At 37.6% G+C, this 19,683-nt stretch overlaps 1 protein-coding gene across 3 annotated transcripts in view; it reads right to left on the reverse strand.

Annotated features, from left to right (window-relative positions):
- Positions 1 to 19,683, reverse strand: part of GC (GC vitamin D binding protein) — a 51,786-nt gene that overhangs the window by 12,905 nt on the left and 19,198 nt on the right. For 2 of the 3 annotated variants that reach the window (XM_061420426.1, XM_061420425.1), the window contains exons 7-12: positions 18,402 to 18,528; positions 16,522 to 16,724; positions 15,675 to 15,804; positions 13,668 to 13,765; positions 11,637 to 11,769; positions 4,862 to 4,913 (exon numbers count right to left, since the gene is read on the reverse strand). In XM_061420426.1, coding sequence (XP_061276410.1) covers positions 4,881 to 4,913; positions 11,637 to 11,769; positions 13,668 to 13,765; positions 15,675 to 15,804; positions 16,522 to 16,724; positions 18,402 to 18,528 — 724 coding nt within the window. In that variant the 3' untranslated portion in view covers positions 4,862 to 4,880. Of the gene's footprint in view, positions 1 to 1,660; positions 1,695 to 4,861; positions 4,914 to 11,636; positions 11,770 to 13,667; positions 13,766 to 15,674; positions 15,805 to 16,521; positions 16,725 to 18,401; positions 18,529 to 19,683 lie in introns of all 3 variants that reach the window. The other variant, XR_009737054.1, reaches the window with a different exon arrangement.

Here is a 19,683-nt window from a genome sequence, read left to right on the forward strand (position 1 = left end):
AATATATGTTAGGAAAATAGAGCTAATGGACGCCAATCATCCTCCAGTTTAACAGATGCACATAAAGTCGGGTTATTATGTATAGATGTAAACCTGTCTAGTGTGACCTGTATATCCTCTCTGGCCCACTTGATGGGTCTTGAGTAAATGTAAGAAATTCCCAAGACCTCAATATAAAGCCATCACTGTTTGGCTGAGTACATCATACAGTGTTTTTTTTTTTTTTAATTTGAACTAATTTATGTATGTAACTTTCTGATATATGAGTAAGAATAATCACTGTCAGAGGGAAAAGTAGCAGCAGCCAATGGCACATGAGGCCCCTCAGTCATGGGACTGAGATAAAAGTTCAGTAGTTATTTTAATAACTTACTGAGTGTGATGTTTAGTTAATAAATTGTGTCCAACTCTGTGACCCCATGAACTATAGCCTGCCAGACTCCTCTGTCCACGTGATTTCCCAGGCAAGAATACTGGAGCGGGTTGCCATTTCCTTCTCCAGGGGATCTTCCCCACCCAGGGACTGAACATGCGTCTCCTGCATTTCAGGCAAATTCTTTACCGCTGAGTCACCATTGAGTATGAGTTTTTATCCAATCACCTTCTACTTTGTAATTAGGCAAGAGTGTCTCCCCCGTGTCTATTCTTTTCCTAGACACTACAGCAGAGCTGTATCATAATTCTCTGCATGGTGCAAGAAGTGCCATCTTTCATTGCCCTCAGTGGGTGTGTGCCTTGGAAGGAGGATGAGAAAGGAGGCCCCTCTGTGCTCCTTTCTTACATTTCTCTCATTGTGTCAGCACTGGACGTTGCTGAGTGTCATTCTAGTTGTAGTTTCCCTCCCTCCCGATTTTTCAGCATGAGCCGACTCCTTTATCTGTTGGCAACCCCAGGCACACTAATTGTTCCCAAAACTGGAAGGAAAAGATAACTGGCTTCTTGGGACTTATTAAAAGACAGCAAATCCCTCTCCAATGGGGCATGCAAATGTGATCACAGTCCATTTGGAGGCTTGAAGAAACTGACTAAGGGGACCAATAACTGTCAGAATGATGAGTCAGGTTTATAAAGACTTTAGTTAAGATAAAATAACATCAAACCACTGAGTGGAAGACATGAATTGGACATGTACCTAAGGAGAGGAACACCTTGAGACAAAAGCTTCAGCTTCTACATATTTTTCAGGTCTCTAGAGAGGGGTAGGTTCTTACTGAAAAATACATAGGCAGCCAAAGTTAAACAGTTTTAGGAACTGCTTTGCACTAAATAACATGCCACTGCTGTCACCCAGAGCATACTTGTTTTAGTAACAAAAACAATGGAAGGAAATGGATGTGTTCTAGAAGAAATTGACTACGGAGAAGGGGACCAATAATTGTCAAGATGACAAGTCAGGTTTAAAACATGAAGAAAAGGCTGGTCTATGGGGAGGGAGAGAGGTCTGACAAGTGCTCACTACTTGGTTTGGAACCAAAGTCAAGTGCTGGATTCAGAGCAGCTCACAATGGGAACTGTTGTTTTGGGGCAATGCTGCTAATTGAATGTTCCCCAGTGGCTCAGTGGTAAAGAATTTGCTTGCACTGCAAGAGACATGGGCTTGATTCCTGGGTGGGGAAGATCCCCTGGAGAAGGAAATGGAAACCCACTCCAGTATCCTTACCCTGGACAGAGGAGCCTGGTAGGCTATGTATAACCTGTGGGGTTGCAAAGAGTTGGATTTAGCAACTTACAACAACTATTGTCCTACAGAGTTACAGAATTCTCCCTGAAACCCAAGAACCACAATCTGCTGGCTGTGTTCTGGAAACCTAATAGAACTTTTAGAGTGTGGCATCATTATTTTTAGACATCAAATGCTCTAGTCTCACAACCTTATGAGCAAGTTATAATTTGCTCTTTCAAGGCCATATAACTGCTCCTAATATAACCCTTTATAATTGCAGATTGTGACTATAATAAATATGCATTAAGTAAATAGAGCCCGAAAGAATCAATACACATTGTGGAAGCATATGAAGGAACATGTGAGTGATTTTTTTTTTTTTTTTAGGACTTCCTTCTAGATGATCAAATGGTAGCTGGGTGGCCAGTTGGGTGATACAGAAATCGTAGGACTAATCAAAGGCAATAATAGAAAAAATACTAATATGAGAGAAATGACTGAAAAATCTTTTATGGAAGATCGAGTTAATTACTAGAACCAGAGTAATCAGTATACTAGAACCTTCATCAATCTGTCACTGAAAAAACTTACCCTGTTGATTTAGCTAGCATTAAGTGTATTTTGGAAAGTTGTCAGGTTAAAAAAAAACAAAACTCTTAATTCTTCAAATTAGTGTTCCCTCTCTTTTTCTTAGAATACCTCTTTTCCAATTTGTGCTCCCAGAGACTGAAAGAATGTGAATATACATGAGACACCAAGAAAATGCACTGTGTTCCTACAGAAAAATAATTCAGTTAAAACAAACTCAAAGGCAAAGCTTTCATATACAATAGCTAGAGGTACCTTGAAGGGTGGGAGGTGAGGTGGCTGTTGTGTACTGAGATTTTTAACTCTATTGAGATTACATGTGGGTTGAAATAAAGGGATACTGCTGCTGCAGCTGCTAAGTCGCTTCAGTCGTGTCCGATTATGTGCGACCCCATAGATGGCAGCCCACCAGGCTCCTCTGTCCCTGGGATTCTCCAGGCAAGAACACTGGAGTGGATTGCCATCTCCTTCTCCAATGCATGACAGTGAAAAGTGAAAGTGAAGTCGCTCAGTCATGTCCAACTCTTAGCAACCCCATGGACTGCAGCCCACCAGGCTCCTCCATCCATGGGATTTTCCAGGCAGGAGTACTGGAGTAGGGTGCCATTGCCCTCTCCAAAAGGGACACTGGATTAATTTAAATGAGGGAAAAAGATTAGTTTAGCAGCAATAGAGACCATATACTATTTTTAACTCTAGAATATTTACACTCAGGTAACCTGGATTTTTCATTTTTTTCATTGAGGTATAAGTGAAATTGAGTTGATTGACTCAATGGACATGAATTTGAGCAAACTCCAGGAGATAGTGAGGGGTAATGAAGGATGGTATGCTGCCGTCCATGGACTGCAAAGAGTTGGACATGACTGAGCGACTGAACAATGTAAGTGACATAACACATTAGTTTCAGGTATGGCTTTTGGCCTTTTTCTCCAGAAATTATTCAGTGAACTTACTTTCCCTTTAGGACATAATATTCATATGCTAGAACTCAAAGAATATATAGAGAGGGAAACTTGCTTTAGTTTCGATTCATATTTTAGACAAAGAATGTTGCCTGCTATTCCAGGAAACAATAAATGTTGCCCACCATCAGACACTTTAGCTGTGCTAACAGTGTGCCCTGAAAAGATTTAGAATGGAGAATAACCGAAAACTTTCAGTGTTCTGGATTCTGGCCATTGGTCATAGAGAGTTAAGATGTATATCTAATGGGAAAACTTCAATGACCCCAGATTGTTGCATCTTCTCATACAACAGAGAGAACTAAAATCATTAACTTGAGATGTCTATTCTTTGTAAATAGCAGTCATCTTTGATGTTCTACTATATGTTTGCTTTTTCAGCAAAAACAAAACAAAGCAAAACAAAAAAAGCCTATGCCTATATAATCTGGCTCCTCCCTTACCCCTTCAGAGACGTTCTTTTAGCTATCTGAGAGGCTATCTTCCTGGACTGTAGTCCTTAGTAAAGTCCCCAAATAAAACATAACTCACAACTTTGTCAGGTTGTGTGTTTTTCTTTAGTCAACAGTTTTATCAGCAGTAGAAGCAACAGCAGTAAAAACTTTTGCTAGTATTTCCGCTACTATTTGCTGGGACTTGTACATAATACATCATCATTTCAGTTAATCATTACAACAATGCTGAAAGGTACATATTACACTTTTTTCTTCTTATGGAAAATGGAACTTAGCTTTAGGGATTGTAACTTGCTCAAGTTTACAAAGACAAAGACAGAATTCTAAACCAGATTGGATGAGTCCAAAAATGAGTTCCCTTGATTAATCTCATTGTATCACCTCTCAGAATGTTAATTTTATTTTTTGCTTTTTCTAATGATTCAAATTGTTGAGAGTTGGAAGCTTGGATTTCATGAGTTGATGGCTTTTCCTTCCATAAGCATTTTAGGAAACATTGTCAGGAAATCAGAAAAATTAAAATTTTATATAATTGAAAAGCCTCAGTTTAATTAAGATCTGAGATAAACCATTGTTTTTAGTCATTTAAAAAAAGTCTCAGAACCAATATCTTTAAAATGAATACAATTAAATTTGAAGAGAAAATGTGTTTTGTAAAAATGCAGAGTTAAGGTCACCTCAGTTTAAGGTACTGGGTTCTATCTAAGTTATTTTATGCTCAATGTCTTCATCAGACATTTTTTTAATGGTTGAGAATGTACTATCTGAAAAAAGCAAGTGGCAGTATTTCAACAGTGTTGCTTTTGCTTGAGGAATGTCGTTTTCCTCCTGAGAATACTGCCATGTTATTGAAGACTTGATGGATTCTGTCTTCAAACTCAGCTTTTTCTGCTGAATGCATCAAGACCCCTGATCTCTATGAGGTCATTATCTTAGCTGTAGGGTTATAATGGATAAAGTACTGGTCTGGGGACTAGGACTCTAGTCCTAAATATGTCAGAAGTTGGTTGTATATTCTTGTTTAAGTTCCTTAACTTCTCCATATGCTTAATATTCTCATGTATAAAATACATTTGACTAGATAATTGTTAGAATAAATAATTTGAACAAATAATCTCCTTCCTATTATGATTAAAAAAAATACATAGTACAAAGCTAGGTTCTTTGCTGCCTTTAACAACTATACTTACTTAAGACGGTACACATGCATCAGGACTGTACGGTATTAATTTCAGCATCAATCTGAAATGAAAAATGTTATTTAAATCATGAGATATTTTGTTTCAAGATAACATCATTCAGAAGGAATAAAAATTTTTTGAACCTTGCTTATATGAAATGATTCTTGTCAAAATACAGTTTTATATTAAATTTTTAATTGACCATCCTTCATATTTATTTGGAGAAGACAATGGCACCCCACTCCAGTACTCTTGCCTGGAAAATCCCATGGATGGAGGAGCCTGGTAGGCTGCAGTCTATGGGGTCGCACAGAGTCAGACATGACTGAGCGACTTCACCTTCACTTTTCACTTTCATACATTGGAGAAGGAAATGGCAACCCACTCCAGTGCTCTTGCCTGGAGAATCCCAGGGACAGAGGAGCCTGGTGGGCTGCCGTCTCTGGGGTCGCACAGAATTGGACACGACTGAAGTGACTTAGCAGCAGCAGCAGCAGCATATTTATTTAGTTTTATATTACAGTATTCCAGGAAAAAAGACAAGAAACAATGACATGAGTTAATAGGTGCTAATTATTGGGTGTGCACAGAATATTAATTCATAGCAGATGAGCTTGGGTTCCAGGGAAGGATTCCCAGGGGAGTTGATGTTTAATTTGAATCCTGAAGCTTGTGGAAGGATTGAGCCAGTTATAGTGTGTGAATAGGGCAATCTGGGTTGAGTTAGTAGGCGCAAAAGCCTTGAGGTAAGACCCAGCAATCCCACTCCTAGGCATATACCCTGAGGAAACCAAAATTGAAAGAGACACATGTATCCCATTGTTTATTGCAGCACTATTTATAATAGCTAGAACATGGAAGTGACCTAGATGTCCATTGACAGATGAATGGATAAAGAAGTTGTGGTACATATACACAATGGAATATTACTTGGCCATAAAAAGGAGTGCATTTGAGTCAGTTCTAAGGAGGTGGATGAATCTAGAGCCTACTATACAGAGTGAAGTTAGTAGAAAGTGTAAGATAAATGTTGTATTCTAACACCTATATATAAAGAATCTAGGAAAAGGGTACTGAAGAATTTATTTACAGGGCAGCAGTGGAGAAACAGACATAGAGAATAGACAAATGGACATGGGGAGAGAGGAAGAGAGGGTGAAATGTATGGAAAGAGTGACATGGAAACTTGCATTACCGTATGTAAAATGGATAGCCAATGGGAATTTTCTGTGCGGCTCAGGAAACTCAAACATGGGCTCTGTATCAACCTAGCAAGATGGGATGGGGAGGAGATGGGAGGGAGGTTCAAAAGGGAGGGGATTTATGGACCTATGGCTGATTCATGTTGAGGGTTGAAAGAAAATTCTGTAAAGTAATTATCCTTCAATAAAAATAAATAAGTTAAAAAAAAAAAAAAAGAGCAAGCTTAATTTACTTAGGAAACTGCAAGTTGTTTAGGAGAGCCAAAGCAATAAGAATAAGTCACGACCAGTTTGGAGAAGAAACCAAGGTCCAAATTCTTTTGATTAGAAAAAAAAAATTGGACATAATTTAGAAGTGATGGAGAGGAATTAAAATGTATTTACCATTTTGTGCATCACAAAGGTTATTTTGACCTCAGTATAGAGAGGGGATTAGGTGTGAGACACTTAAGGAAGACTAGAGATGAGAGACCAATGGGCAGCTTGTAATCTAGGTAAAATGTTGCCTAAATTGTGCTGTGCTTAGCTGCTCAGTTGTGTCTGACTCTTTGCGACCCTATGAACTGTAGCCCACTAGGCTCCACTGTCTGTAGGGATTCTCCAGGCGAGAATACTGGAGTGGGTTGCCATGCCCTCCTCCAGGGGATCTTCCCAACCTAGGGATCAAACCTAGGTCTTCCGCATTGCAGGCAGATTCTTTACCCTCTGAGCCATCAGGGAAGCCATTGAGTATGAGTTTTTATCCAGTCATTTTCTACTTTGTAATTAGGCAAGTGTGTCTCCCCTTTGTCTATTTTTCTTTTCCGAGACACTACAGCAGAGCTGTATCATAATTCTCTTTGCATGGTGCAAGAAATGCCATCTTTCATTGTCCTCACTAAGTACTGATAATATAGGAGAAGGTATTTACTGAGAGATATTGAAGAGTTAGAATTCATAGGATTTGGAACTGAGTTGAATGTATGTAGAAGCCAAAGATTACTGTTTCTATTTTAGACAATGGGTGAATGGTGATGGTATTTATAAATGTAGGGAAATAGGAGTTTTTTAGGGGAAGACTTTGGGCATGTTGAGTTTGAATTTCTTGTGGGATAAGAGCCCCCATGGACAGTTGGATGAAAATCTTGGTCCTGAGGGGAGAGATTCTGCCTGGAGGTGGAGGTTTGAAGATTAAACACATGTCCATGGACAAGAACGCTCAGGGAAAATGTAATGTCATGAAAATTGAAGATGAAGGAAAAAACTCTGGAAGAAAAGAAGTTTAAATTGTAGGTAGAAGAAGGGGACAATACTAAAGAGAGTGAGAAGGGAAGGACCATAGGAGAAAAAGGTAGAATATGATAAGATGACAATTGTTGCAAGAAGGAAGAAATCATTGTGGGTATCAAGTGTTTTACAGAGAAGGCTGGTAAGGGCTGAAAAACTGTTAGACTTACCAAGAAATTTTCAGTGTGACTTTGTCATTAGTGATATAGCAGCTTCAGGTACCATACTGCAAAGGGTAGAGGAATTCATAGGAGGTGTGATGAATGAGAGCGTATACTATTCTTTCAAGAATCTTGGCTTTAAGGGGAGGAGAAAGAAACGTAGCTAGGGAGTAGTGTCTGAATTACCTTATTTAAGATCAGGAGATAAAAAACTTTAAATTAGAATCATTCAAAAGGTATTGTTGAAACAGAAGCGTATAACTAATGAAAAAAGAGTCCAAGGAACTAGGATGAATGGAATTCAGAGTGATACTACTAACTTGGTATCTGTTTTACTATTTTAACAATCATTTTGGACTTCCAGTCAGTAATTGTTTTCTGGTATTGATAATTTATTTTCACCATTATTAGGTAAATTAGGGCTAAATGCTGACAATCTCATGGAATAACAGACTCATGTGAAATAAACTTATGGTTTTTTCTAACATCATCTAACCTCCATATATCTACTCAACCCACTCATAAAAGGGGAATTAAAATGGTACCCAACATTTGGAATTGCTTTAGATCACTCCACAAATACATACATGTAAAGCTATTAATATTCTGCTTAACAAATAGTAATGGTTTAATAAATGATAGCTATGATATTGACGATTATAAAAACTACTTATACTGAGAGATTAACATTTTTCCTGAAGTGTGAGAGAAAGGAAAGAGGAGGCAGAAGGGGAAAGGGATGGGAAGAGAAGAATTGGTCTCCTCTTTGCCCAGCTGTTCATGGAGATTTGAAATTGATTTTTAAAAAAATTTTAATGATCAAATCCAGTATATGACAGTGGCTTTCTGAAAACTTTGGGAAATCTGTTGGGACATCTTAGGGATAATGTAGTGATGAGTTTTCAGAAGCTATATTATCAGGTCATGAATAGGAATGACCTGACTGAATGATGGAGAGAAAAAAAATCAAGCCTAATTTTGCAACTGTAAGTTTTTCTGCAGTCAATGGGCCTCTATAGAAAAAAAAGGAATGACTTCTGAGTGCTGTGGTAAAGCTGAAAGAAAGCTATACTGACTGTTCTATTTCTTGGTCATTTCAAGATCAAGGTGAGGGAGTAGATAGAGGTAGATGACATAATTAAACACGAATTTAGTATGGTTCAGAGGCCCTTTCTGCCACTCCTCTAGCCACTGTGCCATGCATGTGTAGAATGGCAGATAGAGGTGGATCCGTGGATATAAATGACTCAGTGTGCATGTGGTGCATAGGCACCGCTTTTAAGGAGAAAACTTTCAAGCAAATATAGGACAAGGAGATTTGATGATAAACTATAATCCAAATTATAGGATAAGTGGGACAAATACTTACACTAAGCATTGAGAATTAAAGTCTGTTCTAACAGATTTTGCCTTAACTTGAAGTCAGAGGTAAGCTCACTTACCTAGCTATGATATCAACATTAATGTAGAGACCATCAAAAGGCTAACAGAAATACCAGAGAGTCTAACCTCCCAGGGCTCTAAAAAATCATTTATCCATGAGTAGCTCAACTTCATTCATCTCACTGTCCTTTAGCAATTTCTGAAAGTTTGGCTACTCAGCCGCAGCACTGCTATAAATTTACTGGTTATAAAGCAAGAAAATAGAACATCACAAAACTGTGTTCTCATCATGATTGTTGAAAATATGAAAAAAAAGTCTTAAAATGGCGATGTATTATAATGAATATACTGAAAAGCAAGTTAAAGAAATGAAAAGGAACAGGCTTGAAGGAAGTATGTGCTTCACGCATACAGCTCTATTTGCCTTGTGCAAGGTCAAAAAGGAAAGTGGGTGTGGATGAACAGGTAAAGGGACTGGGGACTGGTTAGCAAAGTGGTATTTTTGACAGAATGTAAAAAAAAAAAAAAGGAGTTAGGTTTTTTCTTTTCTTTTTTTTTTATTAGTGACTGAATGAGACCCTCATAGCAAATTCTCCTGGTAGAAAATAGCTTCTAGGAAAGGTAATTTTTTTTTTTTACTTCTTGTAAAGGCAACCTAGATTCAGTTGTCATATTACCCAAAGCCAGTTGTTAGTAAAGAAAGAAAAACTGTTGGATTTAGTTTCTTTATGATAGATGTTTTAATGCCAGTAACGATCAAAATTTTCTAATAATCCATGTATTTTAGAACCTTGTTTTGAACTTTAATGCAAGATTAACATGATATGTTTCTCAGCAGAATTTTAAGAATAGGCTTCTTTTTATTTTATTGTACCCTTTTCATTCCAGAATTCTGGCTTTACAAATTATTACTAGGAAGATTGACAGATAGGTTTGGGATTTGAAGGGTATGAATTGAAACTGGAGGAGAAATTATAATTTCCAAGGGTATGCTGCTAAGTCGCTTCAGTCATGTCCGACTCTGTGCGACCCCATAGATGGCAGCCCACCAGGCTCCCCCGTCCCTGGGATTTCTCAAGGCAAGAACACTGGAGTGGGTTGTCATTTCCTTCTCCAATGCATGAAAGTGAAGAGTGAAAGTGAAGTCGCTCAGTCGTGTCTGACTCCTAGCGGCCCCATGGACTGCAGCCTACCAAGCTCCTCCGTCCGTGGGATTTTCCAGGCAAGAGTACTGGAGTGGGGTGCCATTGCCTTCGGGAATAGAGCACAAAAATGAGTAATGTGATGTAGCTCAACTTGTTAAATTGATAAGGTAAAAAAGCTCAGATGGTGAAGAATCTGCCTGCAATGCAGGAGATCCAGTTAGATCCCTGGGTGGGAAAGATCCCTTGGGGGAGGATATGGCAACCCACTCTAGTGTTCTTGTCTGGAAGATTCCATGGACAGAGGAGCCTAGCGGGCTACAGTCCATGGGTTCACACAGAGTCGGATACAACTGAGCAACTAACACACACCACACACACACACACAGAATAATAAAAAATAAAACCACCAAAATATGTAAAAGAATTAGTATGTATAACCAAGACTTAAATACAAACAAAACTTTTCACAGCCTAACTTTCAGAAAACCGTTGAAATATAAAAGAACCTCTACCAGAGAACCGAGAAAATAACATTTTCTAGTTGGTAAAGAAAGCCAGACCAGACTCAGCAGAAATTATGAGGGGAATATCATGTTTTAGAGAAAAAAAAAATGTTATCATAAATCAAGCTACTGGGCAGTGAAATAGGCTGCCTCTAGGAGAAAACAAATTTCAGATATTTAAATGGAGGCCGAATGACCTCTGGCACGGATGAACTGAATGAAAAATTACACTAAATGACCTTTATAGTTTTCTTCATATAAACATTTCATTTCTTATTAAGTTCTTAGGTATCTTCAGATGTGCTCTACTAGAATAATAATAGAAAAATGAAGTGAAAGTGTTAGTCACTCAGTTGTCTCTGACTCTGCCACCCCATGGACTGTAACTTGCCAGGCTCCTCTGTCCATGGAATTCTCCAGGCAAGAATACTGGAGTGGGTAGCCATTCCCTTCTCCAGGGGATCTTCTTGATCCATAAAATTAAATCAGGCTTTGTTGCTTTCATGGTTTAATTGCATAAAGATTCTTATAAATTCTTAAAAAATCCTTTAATTTATAGAAAAAGACTTCTAATTGACCTGAAATCCCTGGCATAAGTAGTATTAACTTTAACACTATAGTAAAATTATTTTTATGTATAGATGCAGAAATGATGGGTCCAAAATGGGCCATAAGTATTTCCTTCCCAATAGACTACAAAATAAACAATAGTGTAATCCAGTCAAAAGGAATACAACTTAATATCATGAACTTTAGAAAGGTGAGCCAAGGAAGAATCTGTTTTAGCATGGCATAGAGCTGTTCTTAACCCTGCCTCTATATTCCAGAAATATAACAGGTGAGACATCAAAATCCTTGGAATTGGCATTACTACTTCCGAATTAGCCATAAAGTGAAATGAAATGACCTCCTTATCTTTTTTGACTATTCTAATATAGCATTCTGAAATGACTGCTGGAAAACAGAGTCAAATGGAGGATATGAACAAATAGGATACCTGCATCTGAAAAGACCAAGAAGACACTTCCCATGAGTAGGACAGGCAATCAGTAACCAATGAGCAATTCTGACCACACAGGTTCTTCATACTATGCAGTGATAAGTAGAACAGTAAAATTTCTTACCTCTGAATTGCAGTAGAGAGGAGGTGAGTTTACAGAACAACACTTGGAGGCAAAGTCTGAGCGCTTGGCAACCAGCTCTTGGAGATCCGTCTCCGTGGCATCAGGAAATTTTCCTCTTAGTCTCTCTGCCAGTCTGAAAGGCCAATTTTATGTAAAGTTGTAATAGATGCACTCTATAATCATGTCCAGTGCAAAATGGTAGCCACTTCAGATCTTTTGCAACAGCAACAACAAAAAAGGAAAATAGTGACCCTTAAGAAAACTTAGTATCTGTGGAATGATTTTTGATGTCGCAGTTGAAGAATAGGAAGTGAAATCTGTCTTTTTAGATCATGAAAGTAAACATACAACCTGCTGCTGAGTTTGAATTCCTATTATTTCCCTTTCATTCACTCAGTTACATCAATCACATGGATGACTTCCTCCTCTCTGCTCCCTAATTTTTCATCTTCTCTCCAGTTCTAGATTTCAAATTCCTCAAAGAGTACTTCCCTTATAGGACTTTGTCACCTTAATAAACTTTCTCTCATATATAATCTCTTCTGTTTGCCTACTACTCAACTAGCTATGCTGGAAGGCACAACAAGGGCTTTGTGTTTTTTAAGCCCTGCTTTTTATGAACTCTCCATCTCCATTTAAGATGGTGCTAGGATCTGACTTTGTTGATTCCCTCCTGGTTTGAATGGTCCCTCCCAGTTTAAATTAACTCTCTCTTCTCATAATGGATAACTCAGCCTGGTTTATGACTTTTCCAAGAAATATTGATACTTGCCAGCCCAGTAGTGGGCATTGGGACATAATGGAGACCCAAGTTTATCTAGAGTTGGGATTAGTATAATGGATGCTGGGAAAGGACAGACGGGTGAGGGGGATTAGCTTACTTATTAAAGAGTTATTGAAAATAGTAGGTCCCGGCTGGGAGGGAAAGGAAGTCAGACTAGATGCAACTCAGAGGATAGGGAGAAAAAGAGGGTCTGTGAGATTTTAAAAACCTAGATTCAATAGCTTCAATCTTCTCTACTTTCAAAATCCCAAATATCAATTCCACTGCATTAACACTTTTAATGAACTGAGATTATATAAATTATCACAGAATTATCCCATGTAACCCTAGAGTTCAAAACAAAACTGTTGGCAGGGAACTTAATTTTGTATTATCCATAATATTCTATGCCACTTCCATAATTTATTAATTATATAATCTCCTGATAAATGGGAAACAACCATTTTGAACTTAAGGCTTTCACATTTATTTTTCTTTTAGACTTTGTTAAGGTCTTCATAGGGGTCACTGAAGGTTTCCTCCTTTTGGGATTCTTTAAAAGTTTTTTTTGTGAGGTTGTATTTGTGCTTATTTGAGGGCTGTGTTGTTGATGGTTTGAAATAGATCTAAGAAATTTGCTTAATGAAATTGAGAATGACATGATCTCACAGAGATATTTTCTAGGAAGCCAGTAAAATTTTTGTTATGACTTGTTATTTTAGTATTAACACCTATTTATAAAGACATGCTTCCTTCTTTAACTTGAGAAAAATGGCTATTGTACCTTATTGATTAACATTTCTATTTCCAGTTTATAGAGAATATATACTGGTAATGGATGACACTGTACTTGATTGAAAGTTTGGGTTGTCCTATCAGACAATATGCCATCAATTTAGATAATATTTTTCAGCAGTTTTAGTTTCTCTGTTTATCTGTAGCAACAACTGCAGATAACTTTTTGGTAAGAGTGTTGATATGAGTTAATTATATATTTTTTAAATCATGTCCCTGTGGATCTTGGAATTTATGTTTCTGTGACTGTATTCTAACTGACCTCTCATCTGATATACATGACATCTCCCCAGAAAAGAACTGTTTTTTCTTATATAGGTATTAGACTGACTATTCTTTACAACTCTTAAATTGCATCTCCTCTTTTAACTGCTCACTTAACACATCTGAAGTCTTCAACCCTGCTTCAAATCACAATACCAGGCTATTATTATTGATAAATTTGAAGGAATCAGCCAGAACGAGACCCTTACTTTTTCTTGTACTCAGTAAATGTGTTTTCTGAATAATCAGCACATAGTTCTTGTCCTTTTTGAATGAAAGATGATAATTCCCTTGTCAATTGAGGGCCCTGTAAGAAAATAATGATTACATAACAATTACTTGTCTTGAAACGCTCTTCAGAGAGATGTTAAATCAGAATTCCAGGCAGTGTATCAATATGAGTGTCTAACCTATGGACACCTTATCTTTGACAAAGGAGGCAAGAATATACAAAGGAGAAGAGACAATCTCTAATAAGTGGTGCTGGGAAAACTGGTCAACTACTTGTAAAAGAATGAAACTAGAACACTTTCTAACACCATACACATAAATAAACTCAAAATGGATTAAAGATCTAAACATAAGATCAGAAACTGTAAAACTCCTAGAGGAAAACATAGGCAAAACACTCTCTGACATAAATCACAGCAGGATCCTCTATGACCCACCTCCCAGAGTAATGGAAATAAAGGCAAAAGTAAACAAACGGGACTTAATTAAACTTAAAAGCTCTTGCACAACGAAGGAAACTATTAGCAAGGTGAAAAGACAGCCTTCAGAATGGGAGAAAATAATAGCAAATGAAGGAACTGACAAAGAATTAATCTCAAAAATATACAAGCAACTCCTGCAGCTCAATTCCAGAAAAATAAACAACCCAATCAAAAAATGGGCCAAAGAACTAAACAGACATTTCTCCAAAGAAGACATACAGACAGCTAACAAAAACATGAAAAGATGCTCAACATCACTCATTATCAGAGAAATGCAAATCAAAACCACAGTGAGGTACCACTTCATGTCAGTCAGAATGGCTGCTATCAAAAAGTCTACAAACAAAAGTCTCTACACCCTCTCCAGTCTAAATGCTGGAGAGGGTGTAGAGAAAAGGGAACCCTCTTACGCTGTTGGTGGGAATGCAAACGAGTATAGCCATTATGGAGAACAGTGTGGAGATTCCTTGAAAAACTGGAAATAGAACTGCCATACGACCCAGCAATCCCACTGCTGGGGCATACACACTGAGGAAACCAGAAGTGAAAGAGACACGTGTACCCCAATGTTCATTGCAGCAGTGTTTACAACAGCCAGGACATGGAAGCAAACTAGATGTCCACTGGCAGATGAATGGATAAAAAAGCTGTGGTACATATACACACATGATGGAATATTACTCAGCCATTAAAAGGAATGCATTTGAATCAGTCCTAATGAGGTGGATGAAACTGGAGCCTATCATACAGAGTAAAGTAAGTTAGAAAGAAAAACACCACTATAGTATATTAACGCATATATATGGAATTTAGAAAGATGGTAACGATGACCCTATACGAGAGACAGCAAGAGACACAGATGTAAAGAACAGTGTTTTGGACTCTGTGGGAGAAGGCAAGGGTGGGATGATTTGAGAAGGTAGTGTTGAGACGTGTATATTATCATATGTGAGGTGGATCGCTGGTCCAGGTTTGATGCATGCGACAGGGTGCTCAGGGATGGTGCACTGGGATGACCCTGAGGGTTGGGATGAGGAGGGAGGTGGGAGGGGGCTTCTGGATGAGGAACACATGTACGCCCATGACTGATTCATGTCGATGTGTGGCAAAAACCACTACAATATTGTAAAGTAATTAGCCTCCGATTAAAATAAATAAATTAATTAAAAAATTATGTGTCTATTATCTACATTGGATATTGGATAACATTTTCTACATAAGGCCAGATTGTAAACATTTCAAGCTGTGTAAGTGTCATACAGTCTCTGCTGTAACTAATCAACTGCCAACATGGCACAAAAGCAACTATAAATAATGAGCAGGACTATCTTATGATGAAACCTTATGAACACTGAAGTTGGAGTTTTATGTAATTTTCATGTATAATGAAATACTATTTTTAAACCATTTAAAAGTGTAAGACTACTTTTAGATCACAGGCACCAGGCCAGACTTGCTTTGTTAACCCTTGAGCTATACCAACATAAATATAGAAAATTGTACCTTTGCATTTAAACAGGCAGTAGAAGATTCAGAGTGGCAGCATTCATCAAGGCTTTTCAGGGTTGACTCAAGTATTTTAGTGAGGAATACTTCTGGAATCTGAGTCTTCCTGCTTAGTTCAAATATATACCTGGCAGAAGAGAGAAAGGAGATAACACTCTTTAACATGGGTAGATTTGCGTATACACGTCATGTTCTGAAATTTAATATCTATTACCTGGCTTAATTAAAAATAAAAGATTGAACTAAAAATGAATCCAACACGTTTTAAGTTAAAATTCTCATTGAAAAACAAGTTATTGATAGTTGCTTTGAAGCTATTGTGACTAGTTAAATTAAAATTCTATATGTACCAAATATATATTTGTTTATAAATTTATGCATTAACAGATCTATCAATACTTCAAATATATATGGAACTGCATTTGTGCAAAGATAATAGAATAAATCCAATATAATGCATAAGTGGGTACCTTAAGTAGCTTTTCTGTGAAAGTAATTTGTGTAAACGCTTCCATTGTCTCATCCCAATATTTATGTATTTGTAAAACTGATGAGTATTTAGACAAATGTAAATTAGAGTTTCAGTCCAAGTTCAGTCTAAATTCTAATCTCTAATACGAGTAATTGATTTTTTGGGCCTGTTAATTCAAACTGAGATATTTTGAGGCCTTAAGTATGCACATACTTGTAGCATATGCAACTCAGTGTATGTAGCCCATGGTGTATCTCAATTCTTAGTGGGAGGAAAACAGAGAAAGACTTACCATCTCTTTCAGTTTTAATTTCTTTTGTCACTTAATGCTAGTGAAAGTCAATATTGTCAAATTAAATCAACCCTACTTACTGATCCAGGACCTTGGTGTTTCCTTCATCACACACGTCTTTGTTCATGGGCAACTTGACATCTGGCAGTTCAGGGTTTGGGGAAGCTGGCATGAAGTAAGCGCACACAAATATCTCCATGGGTGTTTTTTCTTGACAACAGTCCTTAAATTTCGAATTTTTAGTGGATAAGTTGTCACAGAGTTTTACTGCATATTCAGGAAGCTACAAGAGAAATTGTGAGTTTGTGCGTTGTTAGTTTCTAGTTAGTCTCATTAAAAATAAGGAAAGCTTAAAAAAGTCAGCATGAATGCTCTTACAAGGTACTGCTGCTGCTGCTGCTGCTGCTAAGTCGCTTCAGTCGTGTCCGACTCTGTGCGACCTCAGAGATGGCAGCCCACCAGGCTCCCCCATCCCTGGGATTCTCCAGGCAAGAACACTGGAGTGGGTTGCCATTTCCTTCTCTAGTGCATGAAAGTGAAAAGTGAAAGTGAAGTCGCTCAGTCATGTCCGACTCCTAGCGACCCCATGGACTGCAGCCTACCAGGCTCCTCCGTCTATGGGATTTTCCAGGCAAGAGTACTGGAGTGGGGTGCCGTTGCCTTCTCCTCTTACAAGGTACAGTGGTAGACTATTCATGAAGTGCAGTTTGTCAGTATGTTATTGTTGTTCAATCGCTGTGTCTGACTCTTTTGTGACCCTATGGACTATAGCCTGCCTGGTTCTTCTGTCCATGGGATTTTTCAGGGAAGAAGACTGGAGTAGGTTGCCATTTTCTCCTCCAGGGGATCTTCCCAACCAGAGATCGAACCCACACCTCCTGCACTGGCAGGCAGATTCTTTACCACTGAGCCAGTAGGGAAGCCCTTGTCAGTATGTACTAAAAGCCATGAAGTATAACAGTATGATTTCCAAGAATTTACTCTCAGAACATAATAATGAATGAAGGGAAGATTTAGCTAAAAACAATTAAGGGCAGCACTGCTTACCATGTTAAACTGAAACAACCTAAATCCAATAAAAAGGAACTAGTTTAAAACATGGTATATCTAGGTAGCTAAATGTCTCTGGAGAAGGAAATGGCAACCCACATCAGTATTCTTCCCTGGAAAATCCCAGGGACAGAGGAAGCCTGGTGGGCTACAGTCCATGGGGTCTCAAGAGTCGGACATGACTTAGCGACTAAACCACCACCACCAGGTAGCTAAATGTAGTATATGCAGTAGATATATACAGTAAAGTCCCACTTAGCCATTATAAGTCAGGTTATAGAGAAACACCTATCACTGAGATGTATCCTTAAAGAAAGACCAGATGTCAAAGTATCTGTTTCTAAAGAGGTCACAGACATGGAGTGACTTCTATCTAAAGTAGCAGTACAAATTTGTATGTACTTGAATGGATGATATAAATGAAAAATGGTGAAAAAGTTGGATGACTATTAAATTTTAACAAGTATAACAAAACATTAGAAGCTTTTAATAATGAGTTCAGTGTTGTCTAATAAAACAGGTGAATGATATAACAGGTGATGATGAAATATTCTCTATCTGTATTGTCCAATACTGAGCACTTGAAATGAGACTAGTGTTTTCAAAGAACTGAAGTTTAATTTAAATGTAACCATCTATGGCTAGTGGATATGCTCTGGGCTCTGTAGGTAGAGTAAGGTCTTCGGAATCAGAATCTTGGCTTTGTGTGGACTTTGCCACTTACTAGTTGTAGGACTTCAGTTTATTAATCCTTGATAATCTTGTTTCCTCATCTGTACAATTGAGTTAACAGTGTATTTAAATTTCATAGGATACATAGGAGAAGTCACTGAGATGATGCATGTAGAAAGCAGCTTAGGAGAGTGCCGGCCATTCAGTAAGTGGTCTACGACGATGAACATTTTCTTACCTCCTTGATGCAGTCCTCAGAGACAGAGTCACAGCACTTGGAGAGGATTGTTGTAATATCTTCAGCAAGTGGCAGAACATCTTCCAGATGTGCAGTAGGCACTTTCTGGGCAAATTTGATGAGATGGCTGAACAGTTAAAAATGAATGATTAGTTTACCTATATTCTCAGTTTTCTTGGTTTATTTATGAACATGGTCTGGAGGAATAATATCCAAGTTTTACTTCTTTGTCCTCAACATTTGCATAGAGCATATCTGTCATGTAGCAGATCCTTTGTGCAAAAGTCACTATTGAAAATTCAGCCATTCCCAATGAATCTCTTCATGTTTTCAGTACTGATAAAGAGCTTCTCTTCTGGCCAGATTTTTGTAGCTGAAGCAAGCCTTTAAAATGTTAGATCTAGGGACATCCCTAGGGGTCCAATGGCTAAGACTCTGTGCTCCCAGTGGTTCTGGGTTCAATCTGTGGTCAGGGAGCTTCATGCCTCAGTGAAAAGATGCTGCATACCACAACTAAGAGCTGGCCAATAAACACAGCCAGATAAATGCATTTTACAAATTAAAATGTTAGACCTAAAATGGTAATAAAGAAATGTCTAACATCTATTCATAGGGCCAATGGTGTGTTTTGTGGCCCCTCCTAGTCTTTAGAATTGTTCATAAATTTACTTAGAAACTACAGATAAAAGGAATAGTGATGTTTTGTTTTCATTAAATATTCTTTTGAAATATAATTCTAACTGTATGGCATTCTCTCATATGGATATATTATAATTGATTTAAACATGCTGTATTCTAGGCATATTAGGAAATGTTTTTCCTATTTAAAAAAAGTGGCAGCAATATTTTTAGCTAAACTTTTGTTCACACTCAGCTCTTCAGAGTAAATTTCTACACACTAATGCAAGTATAAGTTTATGATATATGAATTATATCTTATATATTATTTATGGTATATATTTAAGATATATAAAGCCATTTATGTATGTACATCTTTATAGGATGTTTTATACTATGAATTACTGTGCTCTACACACCTAATACTCTTAATGCAAAAGAAAAACTAAAGGGAATTTCAAGAGAAAACACAATTTAGTTTTTCAGTAGTTCTAATGGAAGATTATCTTTAAAGAATTCATGAAAGTAGCTTCTATGGCCTTTGGGGGAACCTTAAGATCTGGTGCCAGCATGAATTATTGCATTATCATTAGAGGAAAGAATTTGTGAATCAGAGTAAGAAAAATTAAAGAGACTGTAAATACTAAAGATATAAAGCTGGCAA

The sequence above is a fragment of the Bos javanicus genome, chromosome 6 (genome assembly GCF_032452875.1).
Source record: "Bos javanicus breed banteng chromosome 6, ARS-OSU_banteng_1.0, whole genome shotgun sequence".
Taxonomy (NCBI): Eukaryota; Metazoa; Chordata; class Mammalia; order Artiodactyla; family Bovidae; genus Bos; species Bos javanicus.